The 18,873-nt window shown below is 37.7% G+C and overlaps 1 protein-coding gene across 2 annotated transcripts in view; it reads right to left on the reverse strand.

The window, feature by feature from the left end:
* The window catches only part of ARHGEF12 (Rho guanine nucleotide exchange factor 12), a 144,704-nt gene that overhangs the window by 33,885 nt on the left and 91,946 nt on the right, over window positions 1-18,873 (reverse strand). For both annotated transcript variants that reach the window (XM_088017401.1, XM_028125951.2), the window contains 11 exons: window positions 17,988-18,128; window positions 13,364-13,438; window positions 10,998-11,090; window positions 9,058-9,168; window positions 8,680-8,778; window positions 3,055-3,097; window positions 2,644-2,749; window positions 2,097-2,234; window positions 1,595-1,627; window positions 1,150-1,264; window positions 347-452 (listed from right to left, as the gene is read on the reverse strand). In XM_088017401.1, coding sequence (XP_087873527.1) covers window positions 347-452; window positions 1,150-1,264; window positions 1,595-1,627; window positions 2,097-2,234; window positions 2,644-2,749; window positions 3,055-3,097; window positions 8,680-8,778; window positions 9,058-9,168; window positions 10,998-11,090; window positions 13,364-13,438; window positions 17,988-18,128 — 1,060 coding nt within the window. The remainder of the gene's footprint in view (window positions 1-346; window positions 453-1,149; window positions 1,265-1,594; window positions 1,628-2,096; window positions 2,235-2,643; window positions 2,750-3,054; window positions 3,098-8,679; window positions 8,779-9,057; window positions 9,169-10,997; window positions 11,091-13,363; window positions 13,439-17,987; window positions 18,129-18,873) is intronic.

Raw genomic sequence — 18,873 nt, forward strand, 5'->3', positions numbered from 1 at the left:
TGTATATAGAAAGATGAAATAAAGAATGGTGGAGAAATCCGTACACGTTTTGTTTTTTTAATTTAACAAATAGAAGTTGAGTGCAAACAAAATCAGATTAGGTAAGTCAATTATGTTATGGACAACTGCTAGGATGCTGCCATTCAAGAAGATGTTTAAGATAATTATAGAGCCCACATGGGGGTAGTTAGTTCAGAAATAACCTTGAATGCAAACAAGGCACACTGGAAGCTCAGTGGGATCATTTCAAGAACACCTTTCTCCAGCAATTCATTCTAGCTAACTGAGCCTCCGAAGGGAAGACGGCAGGGGCTGGTGAGAACGCCGCTTTTCCAACCTAACATACTTGCACTGTTGTCATGACGGCTTGGTCTCCTTGGGGGTCCCAGGATGCTGGGGAATCCTCTGCGCTTCCCTTTTTCTTCGCCTTCTCGATCTTTCTTCATACTCTGCTAGAGTTGAGGGGCAATCAGAGAGGTAAAAGATACATAACAGAGTAGATTTCTTTTGTGGCTTTCAAACACACAAATGCAATTCTAATGGGCAGCTGGAAGAACCGGTTAAACGGGAGTGAAGGACACTCACACACAGCGCTTGGTAGAGGCCGGCACGTGGTACCACATACACATCAAACTCAAGATGTCTTTTCAACCCCTCTAGAGCTGGCAATTTTGGAAAACCAAGAGGTAGTTTTATAACACATCTACTGAGAGCTTGTTCCAAGCAGTTCATTCATCCGTTGAATGAGTACTTAATAAGCTCTTAATGTGTGAGGGCATTGTGCTAAAAGCTGGGGACACAATTAAAGGGGCCCTTGCCCTCACAGAGCTCCACAGCCTCACAAAAAGTAAAGGGATACATCTGTAATGACAAACTGTGACAGGTGCCATACAAGGAGAGGCGAAGGCCATGACAGGGTTAGGACGGCACTCTGTATAAAGTGCCATCTGCGTTCTTCACACTCTCACCATTACTTCACCTGCCTGAATTTCCCGCTAGATTTCTGAGTTTCTTGAGAACAGGGGCCATATCGCACACCTATCAGCATGCCTAGCGCTAGCCCGCAGAAACAGTAAGGACTAAGAAGGAAAGCACCGTAGCCCGTGTCAAGAAGCACAGAGACCTGAACACATTATTATCCAGTCTCACCTTGATTTTTGGAAGGAATCCAATCCGACCCCGCTTGTGCTCCAAATTTCGAGGTTCTTTCACTTTTACCCCCAAGTGCTTCATGTACATAAGGATAACATACTGCATTGTTGAACTAGAGGAAAAGCATGAAGTCAAATAAGAATTCTGAGAAGGGAGGGTGGACAGAATAAAGCTATCGAATGGCTTTAAAAACCCCAATGCTGGAATCCTTAGAATTCATTCATCAAGTAAAAACTAAGGAGGTATCTGTTCATTGCAAATACAAAAGGATTCTACTCAAGACACTAGAATATTAGTCAAATAAAATCGAGGCCACCAGAGGGAGATAGTCTGAATTCTGAAGTTAAAAGAAAGAAATCCTAATTTCGGACCAACAGGAGAAAAGATTGTTTGTTTTTTTTTCCATAAAATTCTAGGGGGGAAAAAAACCCAGTTACATTACCTCTTATCTTCTTCTACAGCCTGAGCAGTCATCCTAAAAATAAAAATATTTCAAAATTAAATAAGTTGCTATTAGATACCCGAAGCAAAAGAATAGCACCGGATGCTTTAGGCCACCCTCAATCTCTGTCACCTGGCATAAAATACCAGAACTCAAACCACCCAAGGGACCACAGGCTTTTCTCATTCATGTCATCAACTGTCAATGTTCTCTGGCCTGAAATAGTTTCAAAGCCTATGAACTGAAACCACTGAAAGTGCTCAACCTGTTTCTGATCAGTTAGAAATTTTATAGTTACTCATTTTACCAACAATACACAGAAAAAGAAAAACAAGAACTTTTCTAAAACATCAGCAAAAATTAAAAATTAAAACATTAAAACCCCCATACATAGCTCCACATACACAATCTGACACCCCTTCTAAATTTGCTGAAAGTGTGGTTTAAGCATAATGAGCATCTCAGGAGAGAGGGCATGTCCACATATACTTCTGTTACTTACAACACTTCTTCAATTTTGGCAACGATCTGTTCCGCACATGCCCGTTCCTTCTCCAAAGTTACCCGGTCCTTGTCTCGCTCTGCGTCGAGTTTAGTAAGTTCACTTTCAGCCAAGGTCAGCCCCATGCTACGCTTCTGCCTAAAGGGAACAGAACAAACTTCCTAAGGTAGCCTAGAGAAGAACGATCTCTCTCTGGAGATGCTTCATCAGAGTTTCCATAGCTAGCAAGGGCAAAATGTCACAGTTTTCTATTTTGGGGCCCCTGTCACCTAGGACACCAGAGAAAAAGAATTCTAGAGGCGATCACTCAACAGAACACGCATCCTGAGGGAGCACACTTAGCCTAGCAGAGCAGTGAGCTCAAATCCTGAAAGCCTATGGAATGGGGAGTAGGGACTCAGCACCACACCAACTCTTTGACTCCAGGTGTCCATTTATGTTTTAATCACAGTGATAAAGACTACATGCTAGGCGTGTAACCTTTTCCTACCCAAAAAAAGGTTAATTCAGAATGACCATATCAGCTTATATCACCCACCAAGCTTACCGAAAATCTTCCAAGTGCCTCTGAACTTCTGGGTGGACTCTTTCCTGCATAGTTTGGATATAGTGGCGGTGCAAATCCTCGGGTATAAGCTCAGGTCTTCTTTTTTCTGCATAAAGAAAAGGCAAGGAGTTATGTGATTTAAAGGTATATTCTGTGCATTACAACTGGCAACATATTGATGCTATTTGGTGCGAACTTGAAGTAGGACAAAGAGAAGGTCTTCAATGCATTTTATGTATTTTACCTCATAATGCAGATTTCATATACTATCCTTTAAATGTATTACAGATTCTCTTTCTGTTGCGATTCAGACGCCCTACTGGTCACATAACCGATAAAACGTTTAGAGATGAGCTGAGCTACAACTCAACAGGGATGTAATTCTCCAGGATCCTGATGCTCCACACTTACCTAGATCTACTGATATTTCATCAGGCACAGAAACTTTCAGGTGCTGAAACAAAAATGCAAACAAAAAGTCAAACACCACTAAGGACTTTCCCAGATGTATATGTAAGTACTTGTATAAAGTGAAGAGACGCAACTTGGATAGTTATTTGTACAATCACATTCAGGTATAAACTCACTTATCCCATCCAAATGTCACAGCTCTGGAAGGTCCCACTGTTTAAACGTGAAAATAAGCCCTTTCCCCAAGGATCATGCTATACGGGAAATATCTATAGTCACTGGTTAATATACTCAGTTATACATCATCTGAATCAATACAGCTAAAACCTAAACTGTGTGTATGTTTTATGAAAAACTTGGTCATCTATAACCATGACTTTTTTTTTTGCTGCATTTGAGACTACTGACCACATATTGCCAATAATTTCCTACGTAAAGTCAACCCTCATAACATTCACACCCCAATGAGGAGGTACTGGATGTCAATGTTGAGGCTTTGGAATATTAGATTACCAATAACCATCTGTAGTTTTTACTGTTGAGCCAACTAAGGTAACTGAGTCATAATTAACTTCTACTTAGCTAGGATTTTCCCCATAATAACTGTAGTTTCTGGTCCCATTACCACATAGCTGTGTTTTCTTTCTCATCAATCTGGGAAATCACTTAGAGAAAAAACTTATTTTGCATTTAGAGAAATAATCTTAACCTTTTTGTGCCTACTTTGTATTGTATACCTACTTAAGTCATCTACTTCCAGAATTTAAACAATTCTTATTAGATCTAAAGCTTTATATTAGAAAATAAGTCATTGCTGAAAATTATGAAATCTCTAATATTTGTCTGAAGAACAGTGAAATAGATGTCAAAGCTTTCTCTTTAACTGATGTTGCCACACAGTAGCTCAAATCAAGTGTCCTAGAAGTATTGCTAGCACAAATGCAAAAAAGGATTTATATGCTCGTTTCTGTATTTACAGGAAATAAATATCACCTGTGGTATAAAAGAATAATTAGCAAATAAATCTATCAGGGTTCTTACACTTTAATGTTGATAAATTTAATACAGATCATGAGCAGCAAAATAAAGATCTGACTTAGCTTAGAGCTCTTAAGAAATGTGAAATTAACTCCTGGGGATTTATCTGAGTAAATGAAAACACTAATTCTAAAAGATATCTGCACCCCTATGTTTATTGCAGCATTATTTACAATAGCCAAGATACAGAAGCAACCTAAGTGTCCATCGATAGATGAATGAATATAAAGAAGATGTGGTAGATACACATAATGGAATATTACTCGGCCATAAAAAACAATGACATCTAGCCATTCACAACAACATGGATGGACCAAGTGGGTATTACGCTAAGGAAAATGGTCCAGCCAGAGAAGACAAATACCATATGATTTCACTTATATGTGGAATCTAAAAACTAAAAGCAATGAAGCAATGCGCAAACAAAAAAAAGAACAGAAATGGATTCATCAATACAGAGTAGACTGATGGCTGCTAGAGGGTTAAATGGGGCGGAAGATATGTGAAATGCGTGGTGGGGATTAAGAGGTACAAACGTGCAATTACAAAATAAATAAGTCACAAAGTACAACATCAATTCGTGATAAAAACCCTCCACAAGGTAGGTCTAGAGGGAACATACCTCAACGTAATAGAGGCCATATTTGAAAAACCCACAGCTAACATGTGACTCAATGGGGAAAAACTGAGAGCTTTCCCCCTAAGGTCGAGAACAAGACAGGGATGTCCACTCTCACCACTTCTATTCAACATAGTACTGCAGTCCTAGCCACAGCAAGCAGACAACAAAAAGAAATAAGGGCATCCAGATTGGTAAGGAAGAAGTAAAACTTTCACTATTTGCAGATGACATGATACACTACATACAGAAAACCCAAAGACGCCACCAAAAACTGCTAGAACTAATAACGAATTCAGTGAAGTCTCAGGACACAAAATCAATGTATTTGTATCGTATACCTACTTAAGTCATCTACTTAATGTGTTGCATTTCCATACGCTAATAATGAAACAGCAGAAAGAGAAATTAAGAAAACAATTCCATTTACAATTGCACCACAAATAATAAGATACCTAGGAATAAACCTAACCAAAGAGGTGAAAGACCTGTACTCTGAAAACTAATAAAAGAAACTCAAGATGATATAAAGAAATGGAAAGGCATTCCACGTTCAAAGATTAGAACAAATATTGTTAAAATGTCTATATTACCCAAAGCAAAGTACACATTCAACGCAATCCCAATCAAAATACCAACAGCATATTTCACAGAACTAGAACAAACCAATCCTAAAATTTGTATGGAAACACAAAAGACCCTGAATAGCCAAAGCAATCTTGAAAAAGAAAGGCAAAGCTGGCAGCATCACAATTCCGGACTTCAAGTTATATTACAAAGCTGTAGTGATCAGAATAATACGGTACCGACACAAAAACAGACACACAGATCAATGGAACAGAACAGAAAATCCAAAAATAAATCCACAACTATATGGTCAACCAATTTTTGACAAAGCAGGAAGAATATCCAATGGGAAAAGGACTCTTCAATAAATGGTATTGAGAAAACCAGATAGCAGCATGCAAAAGGATGAAACTGGACCGCTTTCTTACACCATACACAAAAAGTCAAACCATTTTAAAGATCTAAATGTGAGACCTGAAGCCATGAAAATACTGTAAGAGAACATAAGCAGTAACTTCTTTGACATTGGCTGTAGCAACCTTTTTCTAGATACGTTTCTGGAGGCAAGGGAAACAAAAGCAAAAATAAACTACTAGGACTACAACAAAATAAAAAGCTTCTGCACATCGAAGGAAAGGACAAAACTTAAAGGCAACCTATGGAATGGGAGAAGATATTTGCAAATGACATATCTGATAAAGAGTTAGTATCCAAAATATGAAAGAACTTAAAAAACTCAACACCCAAAAAACAAATAATCTAATTTGAAAATGGGTAGAAGACATGAACAGACATTTCTCCAAAGAAGACATACAGATGGCCAACAAACACATGAAAAGAAGCTCATCATCACTTACCATCAAGGAAATGCAAATCAAAACCACAATGAGATATCACCTCACACCTGTCAGAATGGCTAAAATCAACAACACAAGAAACAAAAGGTGTTGGCAAGGATGTGAAGAAAAAGGAACCCTCGTGCACTGTTGGTGGGAATGCAAACTGAGCAGCCACTCTGGAAAACAGTATGGAAGTTCCTTAAAAAGTTAAAAATAGAACTACCCTACAATCCAGCAGTCGCACTACTGGGTATTTACGAAAGAATACAAAAACACTCATTCAAAGGCATACATGCACCCCTATTTTTATAGCAGCATTATGTAAATAGTCAAAATATGGAAGCAGCCCAAGTGTCCACTGATTGATGAATGGATAAAGAAGACGGTGCCGAGGGCGCCTGGGTGGCTCAGTCGTTAAGCGTCTGCCTTCGGCTCAGGTCATGGTCCCAGGGTCCTGGGATCGAGCCCCACATCAGGCTCCCTGTTCGGCAGGAAGCCTGCTTCTCCCTCTCCCACTCCCCCTGCTTGTGTTCCTGCTCTCACTGTGTCTCTCTCCGTCAAATGAATAAATAAAATCTTAAAAAAAAAAAAAAAAAGATGGTGCCTAGACAGACAATGGAAGTTATTCAGCCATAAAAAAGAATGAAATCTTGCCATTTACAATGACATGGATGGAGCTAGAGAGTATAATGCTAAGTCAGTCAGAGAAAGACAAATACCATATGATTTCACTCATAAAACAAATAAGCAAAGGGAAAAAAAGAGAGAGAGACAAAGCAAGAAACAGACTCTTAATTAAAGAGAACAAACTGAGGGTTACCAGAGGGAGTGGGGTGGGCGTTGGGTTAAATAGGAGATGGGGATGGGATTAAGGAGGGCACTTCAGGTGATGAACACTGGGTGATATACAGAATTGCTGAATCACTATACTGTATACTTGAAACTAATATAATACCATATATTAATGAACTGGAATTAAAAGCTTAAAAGAAAAATAAGTCATGGGGATAAGAAGTATAGCACAGGAAATACAGTCAATTATACTGTAATAACTTTGTATAGTGACAGATGATAACTACACTTTTCATGGTGAGCATTATATAATGTACGTAATTGTTGAATTACTATGTTGTACACCTGAAATTAATATGATACCGAATGTCAACGGTACTTCAATTTTAAAGAAAGGAATATAAAATTCAAATATATTTCAATATACTCTCATTTTTTCATGGAAGTAAATTATCTTAACAAGTATAATATGTAATATTTTAAACAATGGCAGTATTAGCAGAACCCTAATGAATTCACTCAATAGTCTGTACCATGATCTATTCAGTGTTGGAGAAATAGCAACAAACAAACAGAGCAAAAATATCTGCCCTCAGGGGAGCTGTACACTCCAGAAGAGCAGGGACAGAGACAAAACAAATAAATAAAATAAAAGTTCTATGGACAAAAATAACACAGGAAAGGTGACAGAAAGGGAAGGGGGTAAAATCTCAGGTAGGCTGGTCAGGGATGGCCTCCCTGAGAAGGTAAGTGTATCCCACCCCGTGGAAGTGTGTAGGCAACTGTGTAACAAAAATGGGGCAAGAACTGGAGGAAGGAGTGGAGCCAAAATGTTTCTGTGTCTGTCTGTTTTAAGCAAACTCACAATGTTTGCATGCTCATGTGAACCATTCAGCAGAAAACAAAAAGTTGGTGATGCTGGAGGGAAGGATGACAACTGGCCGGATCCCACTGCTCAGCAGGCAGAAGGAAATACAAGGTGAACAGGGAAGAGCAGGTCTTGGAGAAAAGAAGGCAAGCTCTCTGTGGCCTCAGGACAAAGGCCACAGCGTAGAGGATGGTGAAGGTAGGGGACATATGTGGTAGAAGTTCTTCTGCAGATACTTCAAATTTCTCACAGAAACTGCAAGGTCCTCCACTAAGAAAGGACAGGAGATGAAGCGATGAGGTTTCGGGAGAGGGAAAGTGGGCAACAGTCATCAAAGAGCAGTGAAACCGTGGAAGGCCCGGGGAGCAGCAGCACGATTACCCAGGAAGCATTAAGGGTTGTGACTTACCCTATGGAAAGGCTAAGAATAATAACACTCATTAGTTTAAAAACCTTATAAAGATTTCTACTGGTAAAATAAAACACTATTATCATTTATGTAAGATCGGTCCTACCATCTTTCCTACCACAAGTTAAACTTGTGCCTCTGAACTTCAAAGAGGCCAACCAGAGTTCATTATGCAAGTACTATCCTTTGGATCCTAATACATATGTATGCATATCATTTGTGTTCTCTTTTGCACTCTCTTAATTATGCACACAGATAAACCCCAATATATATATGTACCCCCTAACACCTACTGTGAGAATTCATAGCCTACAACTCATTTAGAAACGATAAAAGTAATGGTCAAGAGTAATCAGTAACTGAGATACACTATAAACTTCAGAAAGTCCAAAATAATAAAGCCCAAAACTACAGGGGAAGGAAGCCTGGAAGTAGGAGTCCAATAACTCAACGTACTACAGCAAAGATTATATAATATGAATTGGTAACTTACTGCAGATCGATCCAGGAAGAACTGATGAAACTCAAGGAAGACACGACGAGTCTCCTTGGAATTGGTCTGCTTATACAGGTCTGAATAGAGATAACAAAGCTGTAGCAGAGGAAGAAATGGAAAAGAGAGAAAAAGGGAGAAATCATGAAAAATGTCATCTGCTAGATCTTCCCCAAGAGGAAAGTTTCCAACAAGTAGGCCACTATGAGCAATGTCATCATTACCGTGCAACCAAGTTTTTAAAAAAATAATTTCTTTTTAACTATCTTACGTATCTATCCTGGTATGTTTAGAAACTCATCTTGCAGAAGTGAAAGGTTTTATGGTGTAGGAATCAGTGTAAGAACTCTGAGCTGGCTGAATAGTCAAACACGTTACCAGCGTCGCAGGGTCAAACTGTGAGACAACGTGGTGTAAGAAAACAGCCAGGTGGGCAGGGCGAGATTTCAGCAGTTCAATGCTCTGGAAACAGCTGCACTGCCCGTTGATCTAGAAGAGGAAGTACCAACACATCAAGAACTCCACCACACAGGTGCAAAATACAAGGTAAGCTCAGTTAAACACAACTATCCAAATTTCACTTTGACCTACCCTAAAAAAGTTCAAGATTTTAAAAATTCCACTGGAATGTATTAGCATACAGGCTTATGGAATCTCTTCCCCTGAAAATTAATAACCTCATAGAAACAGGTTGGAAGAAAGACTACCTTAGGAGAACACAAGTTTAGAAAATGATGATTGAGGAGCTCAGATGTCTACGTATCAGGATGCAAAAAAGAGCATTAACAACACTTCTAAAAACGAAATGGGAGGCGTTCTGCCTATTAATAAAATAGACGTCTTTCTTTTCTTTTGAGCTAATGCAGAAATGGTGGTATGAAAATGGAGATGTGTAATTTTAAGCAAGATGACTCTGAGAAGAACTCTATGCACCCTAACTACACCAAGCACAGGAAACTACTAGTTAAACCTAAAGTAACCTCGAATCACAATTTCCATTTAATTTCTCACATCTCTAAATAAATTAAAGAAGAAAGTTAATCTAAACAAATAGTACCAATTCTTCACAATCTCTCTCAGAAAATATAAGAAGAGGGAACATTTCTCAAAGTCATTTTAAGAGGCCAGCATTAGGGGCACCTGGGCGGTTCAGTTGGTTAAGTGTCTGACTCTTGATTTCAGCTCAAGTCATGATCTCAGGATCGTGGGATCGAGCCCAGCGTCAGGCCCCGTGCCCGGGGGGTGTGGTGGAGGGGGAGTCTGCTTTCTCTCCCTCTTCCTGTGCCCCTCCCCCTGCTCTCTCTCTTTCTAAATAAATAAATGAAATCTTAAAAAAAAAAAAAAGGGCCAGCATTACCCAAATATCAAAAACAAAGACAGTATAAAAAAAGAAAATGACAAACCAATATCCCCCTTAAAAACCGATGTAAAAATCATCAGCAAAGTAATAGCAAATTGAATCCAACAATTTACACAAAGGAAGATACGTGATGACCAACTGTGGTTTATCCCAGGAATGCAAAGCTGGTTCAACATGATATTATCAATCAAGGTAATTTACCATGTTAAGAGACCAAGTTAAAATAAAAACAAAAAACCCACATGATCATCTCAATCACTCCACAAAGTTCAACAGCCATTCATGATGAAAATTCTCAGCAACCAGAAATAGAAGTAAACTTCCATAACCTAATAAAAAGTACCTACAAAATACCTATCACTAACATCTTACTTAATGATGAAAGACTAAATATCTTTCTCTCCAAGGTCAGAAATAAGGCAAGAATGTCCTGTCTCACCACTCCAATTCAATCTCACAGTGGAAGTCCTAACCAGCGCAATAAAGAACAAGAAATAAAAGATAAACAGATTGGAAACAAATAAGTAAACAAGGAAATAAATACGGTTGTCTATGTAGAAAATCCCAAAAAGTTATTTTAAAAAGCCTGTAGAATGAGTGAGTTTATTAGCAAGACTGTGGGGAACAAGGACAGGAATTGAGCCAGTCGTATTCCTATACACCATCAATAAACAAATGGAATTTTAAATCAAAAGAATGTATATTTACAATTACACCCCCCTCTCCCAAAATGAAGTATTTAAGTGTAAATCAAGCACTCCTTATCACCTTTAAAAGCAAAGTCATTTCTACTGGTCAAAGTTAAAATAAAAATCCAAACAATTAAACAATTAATCTTGGTTCTAAGACACGGCCTTAAATCTTGGAGAATTTCAATCTCCAAAAAGCATTCATTTTCACAAAAAATCAAACATGTTGAAGAATTAATAATGTGTGTTCTAGGAAAAAATGTCATCACCTGTTCATGTTCAGTACCGAAATCATCATCCTCTGCTCCAATAATATGAGGTGCTATACGGGGAGAGGGACTCCCGATGAGTGACTGAATATCCTAGAGAAAAGGAACAGAAAAATTATCTGTTGGTCAAATCAGAGAAAGAATGAAGCCAAATCATCAAAAAGAAATGGTTCACTAAACTGATTCCTTTTTGCTTTTCTTTAAGTGCTTTATTTTCAAAGAAGCGATTCTCAAATTTTCAAGGCAATGAATCACTTTAGCAAAGAAAACCACAACAGTATCGACTGTTTCTTGGAGAGAAAAAAAAAAAAACAAAAAACATTTCCTCTGGAAATAATTAACACCTTTTGCTCACTACACTCTTGGATATCTGATTCTAATCACTCTGTGTGTACTCCATTCATTTCATATAAACCTTGTCACAGGCAGAAAGTTGGCTTACGTAAATAATTACAATTCTAAAGAGACAGAGTAAGAAAAGTGAATGAAGACCACAGGACAAAGGAAAAATGAGAGGAGAAATAAGACGAGGTGAGGAGAGAGGTGCACACAAAGACTTCTATTAACATCGCATAATTGAAAGCTATGCCTGAACCCTGTTGCTTCATTTTCATTTTCATAAGTGCATAATACAGGGTTTTTCAAACCCTGGCACTGTTGACATTTGGGGCTGGATAATTCTTTGTTGTGGGGGCTGTCCTGTGCATTGTACGATGCTGAGCAGCATCCTGGGCCTCTACCCACCCACTACATGCCAGCAGCAGTCTCCCAGTCATGACAATCAAAAATGTTTCCATACACTGCCAAATGTTTCCTGAGGGACAAAATCACTCCTGGTTGAAAATCGCTGGCATAATGCAACAAAATTTTCAAGTAATCACACAAAATTAAAATCATTCTGTATAGAAACAAAGAACCAAAACTGCAAACATAAATTGTAGGTTGGCAGAGCTCCCTCCCATGCAAATAATAGCTCATCCATTTGTCAGCTCACTTACAAAGTTGGATTTAGCATGAAAAAGGCAGTGTAAGGGCATTAATGTATAATGTAAAAAATATGGGATGGTTGAAGATCACAAACACTAAAATCTAAGGCCATGCAGTATGAAGAGAAATACAAATTTGGGAGGATCTAGGGAAAGAACGAGTTCGGCTCAAACCTGACAGCAGCTGAACATGCAAGATGTGGGGCTGAGCAAGGAGAGCAGGGCTATCCTGATTTGGGGGCCGTGTGTATAGGAGTCCTAGCCGAAGCTATGCACATGGACCCAGTTATAAACAAAATACTCTGTAGCTGTTGTCTCCCCTCCTTAGGTGGGATGCCGATCTCTGTATCTGCCCCTTCTGAACTCCACTCTGCCTTTCTTACTGCTTGTTTTTCTGAACGCCAAGGCTGTAGTCATTTTTTTAAAATATGGTAAAACAAGAGAAATGTGTTTAGAGTGGTTGTCAGACAACTTCAGATTTTATAGCTGTTTCAGTGTCTCTGATTTTTCAATAGTCCTTATGTTGCTAATAATTGATGGGTCACACTATGCTGTTAAATCTTTTACTATAAAACTTGATACAAATCTAATTAAAAAACAAAATCAGGATGCTAAAAAGTATTCACCTAAGAATATGCAAAATCCAGCAATTCTACTTCTGAATAAATACCCAAAAGAACTAAAAGAAAGAACCTAAACGGGTATTTGTATTTCCATGGTCATAGTGACATTATTCACAATAGCCAAAAGGTGGAGACAACCCAAGTGTTCACTGACAGATGAGAGGATAAGCAAAATGTGGTCTATACATACAATGGCTTATTATTCAGCCTTAAAAAGGAAGGAAATTCTGACACATGCTACGACACAGGTGAACCTTGAGGACATGATGCTAAGTGACATAAGCCAGTCCCAAAAGGGCAAACTCATATGATGCTTCTCATATAAAGTCCCCAAAGTAGTCAAATTCAGAGGAAAATGGTGGTTGCCCAGCGCTGAGGATAGTGGGGAGGCAGTGTCGAATGGGTACTGAGTTTGAGTTGGAGAAGAGGAAAAAGTTCTAGAGACAGATACAGTGATGGCTGTATAAAAGTGACAATACAACTTAATGACAATGAACTGTACACTTAAAACTTATTAAAATGGTAAATTTTATGTTATGTGTATTTTACTACAATAAGCAAAATAACATTAAACCACCTAATAATGTCAACCAACCACCATGGAGTAGCTCTCCATTTATCAAATCTTTATTAGTAACTTTAAACTTTTTCTCTCCCAACCCGCACCCCCACCCCCAATCCACACATATCAGGTGTGTCTGTCTCTATAGAAGGAAAGCTAAAGAAAGCACGGCCATGTCGTGGATTTCATACTCACAGTGTCCTGAGTCACTTCACTTTTCTCTGGGTTTTCCTCTAGATAAATCCTCTCTTTCAGGGCACTCTTGGGACTCTAAAAAAAAAAAAGACATTCAGTTCATTTCAACAGGCTCACCAAAAAAGGGATAAGGAAAAATAGGGTGAAAAAACAAGGTTCTAAATTTCACATTTGTATTTGACACCACTAAATATGTTTAATATAATACCTGGCTCTACTATTTGTCTTCCTGACTTTGACAAGACACTTATTCTCAGCTGTTTTAGTTTTATGTTGATAAACAGCATCACACTAAGAGAACAGATGTACTTTGTGAACTCCAGGCCTGCGGGCTAATTTCTACCAAGTAACCCTAACTAGATGTATTACATACATCAAACTCATTATGTTAAAGTCAAACTCTGTCTTCATCCACCTCTTCTAACTCCCCTGCCCCCAACTCTTCTTTCTATGCAAGGTAAAAGCATTCTGGCCTCTTTATATGAATAAAATTAAGCTTCTGTCTATGTTTCTGTGAGTATCATGTGAAAGTGATTTGTGGGTGCTTATAAAATTTGCACGGTATGTTTGGGATGTCCTAATATAAACCAGAAACAATATGATGTGCAGAACTTCAATTCTGGATGATGAGGAACACCCCAAAGCAAGGGAGCCATTCTTCAGAGCAGCTGAAAATGAGGTACAAGAGATTTTTGTGTGAATGCCAAAAGGGAAGATGCATGCTATTTATACATGTATCAAGATAGCATAAGATTAACATAACAATAAAAAATTTAAAGAGAGAAAAAAAAAGATAGCACAAGATAAAGATAACAGTAGCTTCCAATATAAACCCTGCCCTGGAGAAATGGAGGACTTTGGGTATTGGGCAAGAGATATAAAAGAAGAAGCTAGAATAATCTTGTCACACCAAAAAGTAAGAAAGTTACCAAAGTTACTGCGATGTCATGTTAAAAAATACTGAAGACAACTCGAGGGAGCTCCCACTGCCCAGAAAAGGGACAGTTTCAGCAACAACAAAAAGTAATGACTGCTATGGACTAAAACACAATAAACAAATATGTTAAAGTCTACGAATTCAAAATATTACGCATATGCATGTGTACACCTCCCCCATTAGTGACCATTAGATTTTGTTAGGGTACAGACTCCTCTGGAAAAACATATATAGAGGGATACGAATCAAGTATTCATCCTGCATTTCCTGTATAAGCTGTATTTTACGGTAACCTAAAAGCTAGTAAGAGAAGATTCTTCTTTGTAAAATAATTCCACTAGTAAATACAGAAGGAATGACAAAATTATAATACCATCCTTTTGAAACCACTAATTAAATAATGGATACAGGCATTTTGATCATCAATGACTGGTAAGAACATTACATAAAAGCTTAGTGGAAAAGTTGATTATGAAGGAACCATGCTGACATCATCTGAACACCTTAAACAAACCTACAGTCACAGAAAGACAACCAGACATTCACCTCCTGATGTGATGTAACAGGATGAACACAGTCCCACCCATGAATTGTTCTTGCCAAACAACAGCTCCTAATCTGATCAAGACTCTAGATCTCACTAATAGCTTTCAGGAAATATACAGAGATGAACACATTAAACACCACCATGAAAATACAATTAAAAATGTGAGTTTGTTTTACTAGGCATATTACCCAGTTTCTGTCACAAAAAAATAGCAAGGAAAAAAAAAGAGGAGGTAACAAATTAAGACTTATGAACCAAAGGCTGAAGACTTTGACTAGATCCGGACTCAGATAAACCAACTGCAGAAAGATGATTATGAGACAATTAGGGTAATCAAATTGTATATTAAGAAATTTAATTTTATGATAATGTTATTATGGCTGTATTTCTGAAAAAGTCTTTTCTCTTAAAGACACAGATTAATGAAATAATGTCTTGGATTTACTTGAAAATACTTCAGTATTTGGAGGGTGTGAAGAATGGGGGGCACAGACAAAACAAATCCGAGTACTTGTTGATGACTTTCTGAGGCTGGGTGATCAGGTACACAGAAGGGATTGTTATGTTAGTCTCTATTTTTGAACAGGTTTAAAATTTTTCCATAATAAGCTTTTAAAAACATCAGCCACAAATTCACAAAAATCAGAGAGGCAGATGCTCTAGATTTTAAATGATGATTTGTGATGAACCTGCTTCTGTTGAGAGGACTGGGTGTGTGGGTATTCTTCAAAGCCTTCTCTGAGGTGAGCATAAGCAGGGAGCTTTACAATAATAATGATATCACAAACATTACAAGAAGATCATTTTATAAAAGTAAGCAGAAAATGGGAAAAAAAATTAAAGGCACTGATTGAAAAGACAGGAAGACTGGTTCCTACTGTCTTAATACAAATGTGGAAATCCATAAGCTAAAAGCAGCACATCTTTAGCTTCAAATAGACGCTTGTGGGAATTAAACTAGTTTGTTATGAGTTCAGTGAATATGCTAGTCTGTACTGTATCATCTCTCCCCCGGATTTCTACAACATCCGTTTATTATTTACCTGGCTTCGGTTTCCTCTACATAAAATGGTGATACTACTTCTTTGATATCATTGGGAGAATTTAAAAGAGTATCTGTATGGCATTAGGCGCAACTGCTGACACAGAGGAGGTAGTCGGTAATGTTAACTATTTATTAGCCATTCAGCGCACATTTGTTAAGGGCCTATTAAGCCAAGTAGTCCTCTGTCCTTACAGATCTCCCTGTCTCTTTATTCTAATTCATTTCCACACTGACATGTTTCTGATTGTGCTTCTCCTCTGCAAGCAAGATAAAGCCCAAACTCTCATTCATTCTGTTGTTCATTCAAATACTTATTAAACACCTACATCTCAAACAGTCTCAAGTCACTGGAATGCCTATTTCTACACTTGCCAATTCATTCTGTGTTTCATAAAGTTATATTTCTAAGCCACACATTTTATTGTAACATTCCTCTAAATACAAGATAAAATTCAAATTTTTCTTTCGTACCATTTGTTGTGAATTCCTAATTGTAGGATCTGCTAGGCTTTGGAGACATAAAGTCAAATAAGACTGTCCCTGTCCTCTTAAGAAACTGTCTAATGGTAGAGACACAAAAACAGAGAGAAGTAGCACTAAGTCTAAAAGGAGAATGCAAGAAGGATTGCTAAACACAGTACTGCTAGAACAACGTGAAGCCTTTTACAACTTGAACTCAAGCCTTTGTTTCTAAGAGAAACTTTAGCCATTCCATCCATAACCATAATATAGCAATAAAATTTTCACCGGTCTCCCAAAATGTTATGCATTTCTATTCCTCAGTACCTTTGTTTATATTTAGAGTACCGGTACTTTAGAGCTACATGTAAGCAGATCACCTATTATCTGGCTAAGTTAGCAAATTAGTTAACTCCCTTTGGCCGGTTTTTTCTTTTGTAAAATTCTGTTAACAATAGTACTACTTCATAAGGTTGTTTTGAGAATTAACTAAAATAAGGAATGTAAAACACTCATTACAGCATATGGCATATATGCCCAATAAATGTTTTCTTCTTGAGATAAAACTGAAATTTCTCATTAAAACCTTGAGCCCATCTAATCATAAGACTGCTAGCATTATCTTTCCAAAAAAAAAAAAAATCCTCAAATTTTCCTTGAATGAAGTTCTGATTCATTGGGCCTAAGCCTCAAAAGGTGGCCTGAATGATGGCTTTAACCAGTGGCTTTCAAATTTTTTTTTACCATGACCTTCAATAAGAAATTTTACATTGTCAATAGCATGCAAACACACACATGCATGTATATGTGTGCCTAACAAAAGTCACAAGAAGTAGCACTTACCTTACCTGCATTTTGCAAAAAACATTATTTCCTATTCTATTCTTTTCTTTAATGCTAGTCCCAACCCACTAAATTGATTCCACAATCCACAGTTTCAAAACACTGGTTTAGACTATTTTCCTCATCACTTTTTTAAAGAGGGTGATCTATTTTTAAGTCATTATTCCTATCACCGCATACTACTTACAAAGGATTGTTAAGCAAGCAACAGTGAACTTAGCTGGTAAGTATTCATTATGACTATGGTGGTATATCATAATCAACTTGAAATGTTTTCTTATGATCTTCCTAACAAATAATCCATCTTCATCTGGCAATGTGGGGGTTAATCAAGAAAGTGTTACTAAACAAGGGCTATTAACTCAAGTCTATCTAACAGGACTAAGGCTTTTCCTCTTTGTAATGGCAAAGTGCCCCATGATTCAAGACTGAGTCACTCTGACCACAAATGGAATATTAACATGCTCTTAAAGATATCAACAGTTGGCCTCCTGGTTCAGTAAAAAAACACTAGCATTATTAACTTCTCAACCCGCAAACAAGAGGCCTGCTGGGAAATTCCACCTCCTCAAAAGAAACATTTGGCAACGTGTGTCTAAGGGAAAAAGTGACCTCTGGAATGAAAAGCTCAGACAACAGTGTCCAGAATTTCTGCTCATCAAAATGCTATCTTAAAGGTGGTGGTGATAAAAAGTAAATAATAAGAGAACGCCTCTAATTCACGTTTAACTTAAAATCAAATATGGAGAGGAGCTGTAAAGAAGAAAACAAGATCAAGACGTGGAACACTTACATCTGCGCTGTCACTACTGGGCCGAGAAGCATCTCCACTGCTAGAGTCAGTTCTGCCTAGCCCGTCACCAGGATCGGCTTCCACCTCACTGACTGTCAGGGGGTCACCTAAAGACTTGGAGGATGTAACGACAGCTCCATCCTAAAACGGATTAGACACATGCACACACACCAACACAATAAAAAAAAATCATTACTGACTGCATAAAGAAACAGACTCGCACTGTCATCTAAATGGAGACTGGTAAAAGTTGGCCGGCTTGATGTGATCAAGAATGCTCAAACCTCTAAAAATTTAAAGCATAAATAACTACTAATTCTGTGGTTCTAAAATGGCATGATCTTAGAGAGAGGGAAAGTGATATTTTAGCAAGGAGAAAAAAAGTTCAAACTTCTGAATAGAGCAAAAAGATAAAATAGTTGGTTAAATTACATAATTCATATTTCCTGCCCATTACAGTAAAGATTATTATACTATAACTTCTGGTTAACTGCCTCCCAACACTTTAGAATTTCAATAAATTTCCAATTCTGGGACACAATGCTATAATATAATATAGGCTTTTAGACCAGGAACCACGTTTTTATTGTTTGAACAGAATAAGAATGTCATCTTTGCTCAGTAATTAAAACAACATAAAACTGTCAACATTACTGAGGCATAATACTCAAAATCTCATATAGCTAATGGGATTGAAAGTAATGAAAAAAGCTAAATACTGTGTGAAAGTACACTGACAGGAAGTCAGGAGACCGTACAGCTGTGTGACCCTGGCTAAATCATTTAACCTGGTTAGGCCCTAATTTCCTCAACCACATGATTTTTTGACTTTAAAACGAGCAGATGAGGATACATGATCTCAAAGAATCCTTTGAGTTCTATGAAA

The sequence above is a fragment of the Eumetopias jubatus genome, unplaced genomic scaffold (genome assembly GCF_037043125.1).
Source record: "Eumetopias jubatus isolate StellerSeaLion01/CBP00866 unplaced genomic scaffold, mEumJub1_p1.0 scaffold_13, whole genome shotgun sequence".
Lineage (NCBI taxonomy): Eukaryota > Metazoa > Chordata > Mammalia > Carnivora > Otariidae > Eumetopias > Eumetopias jubatus.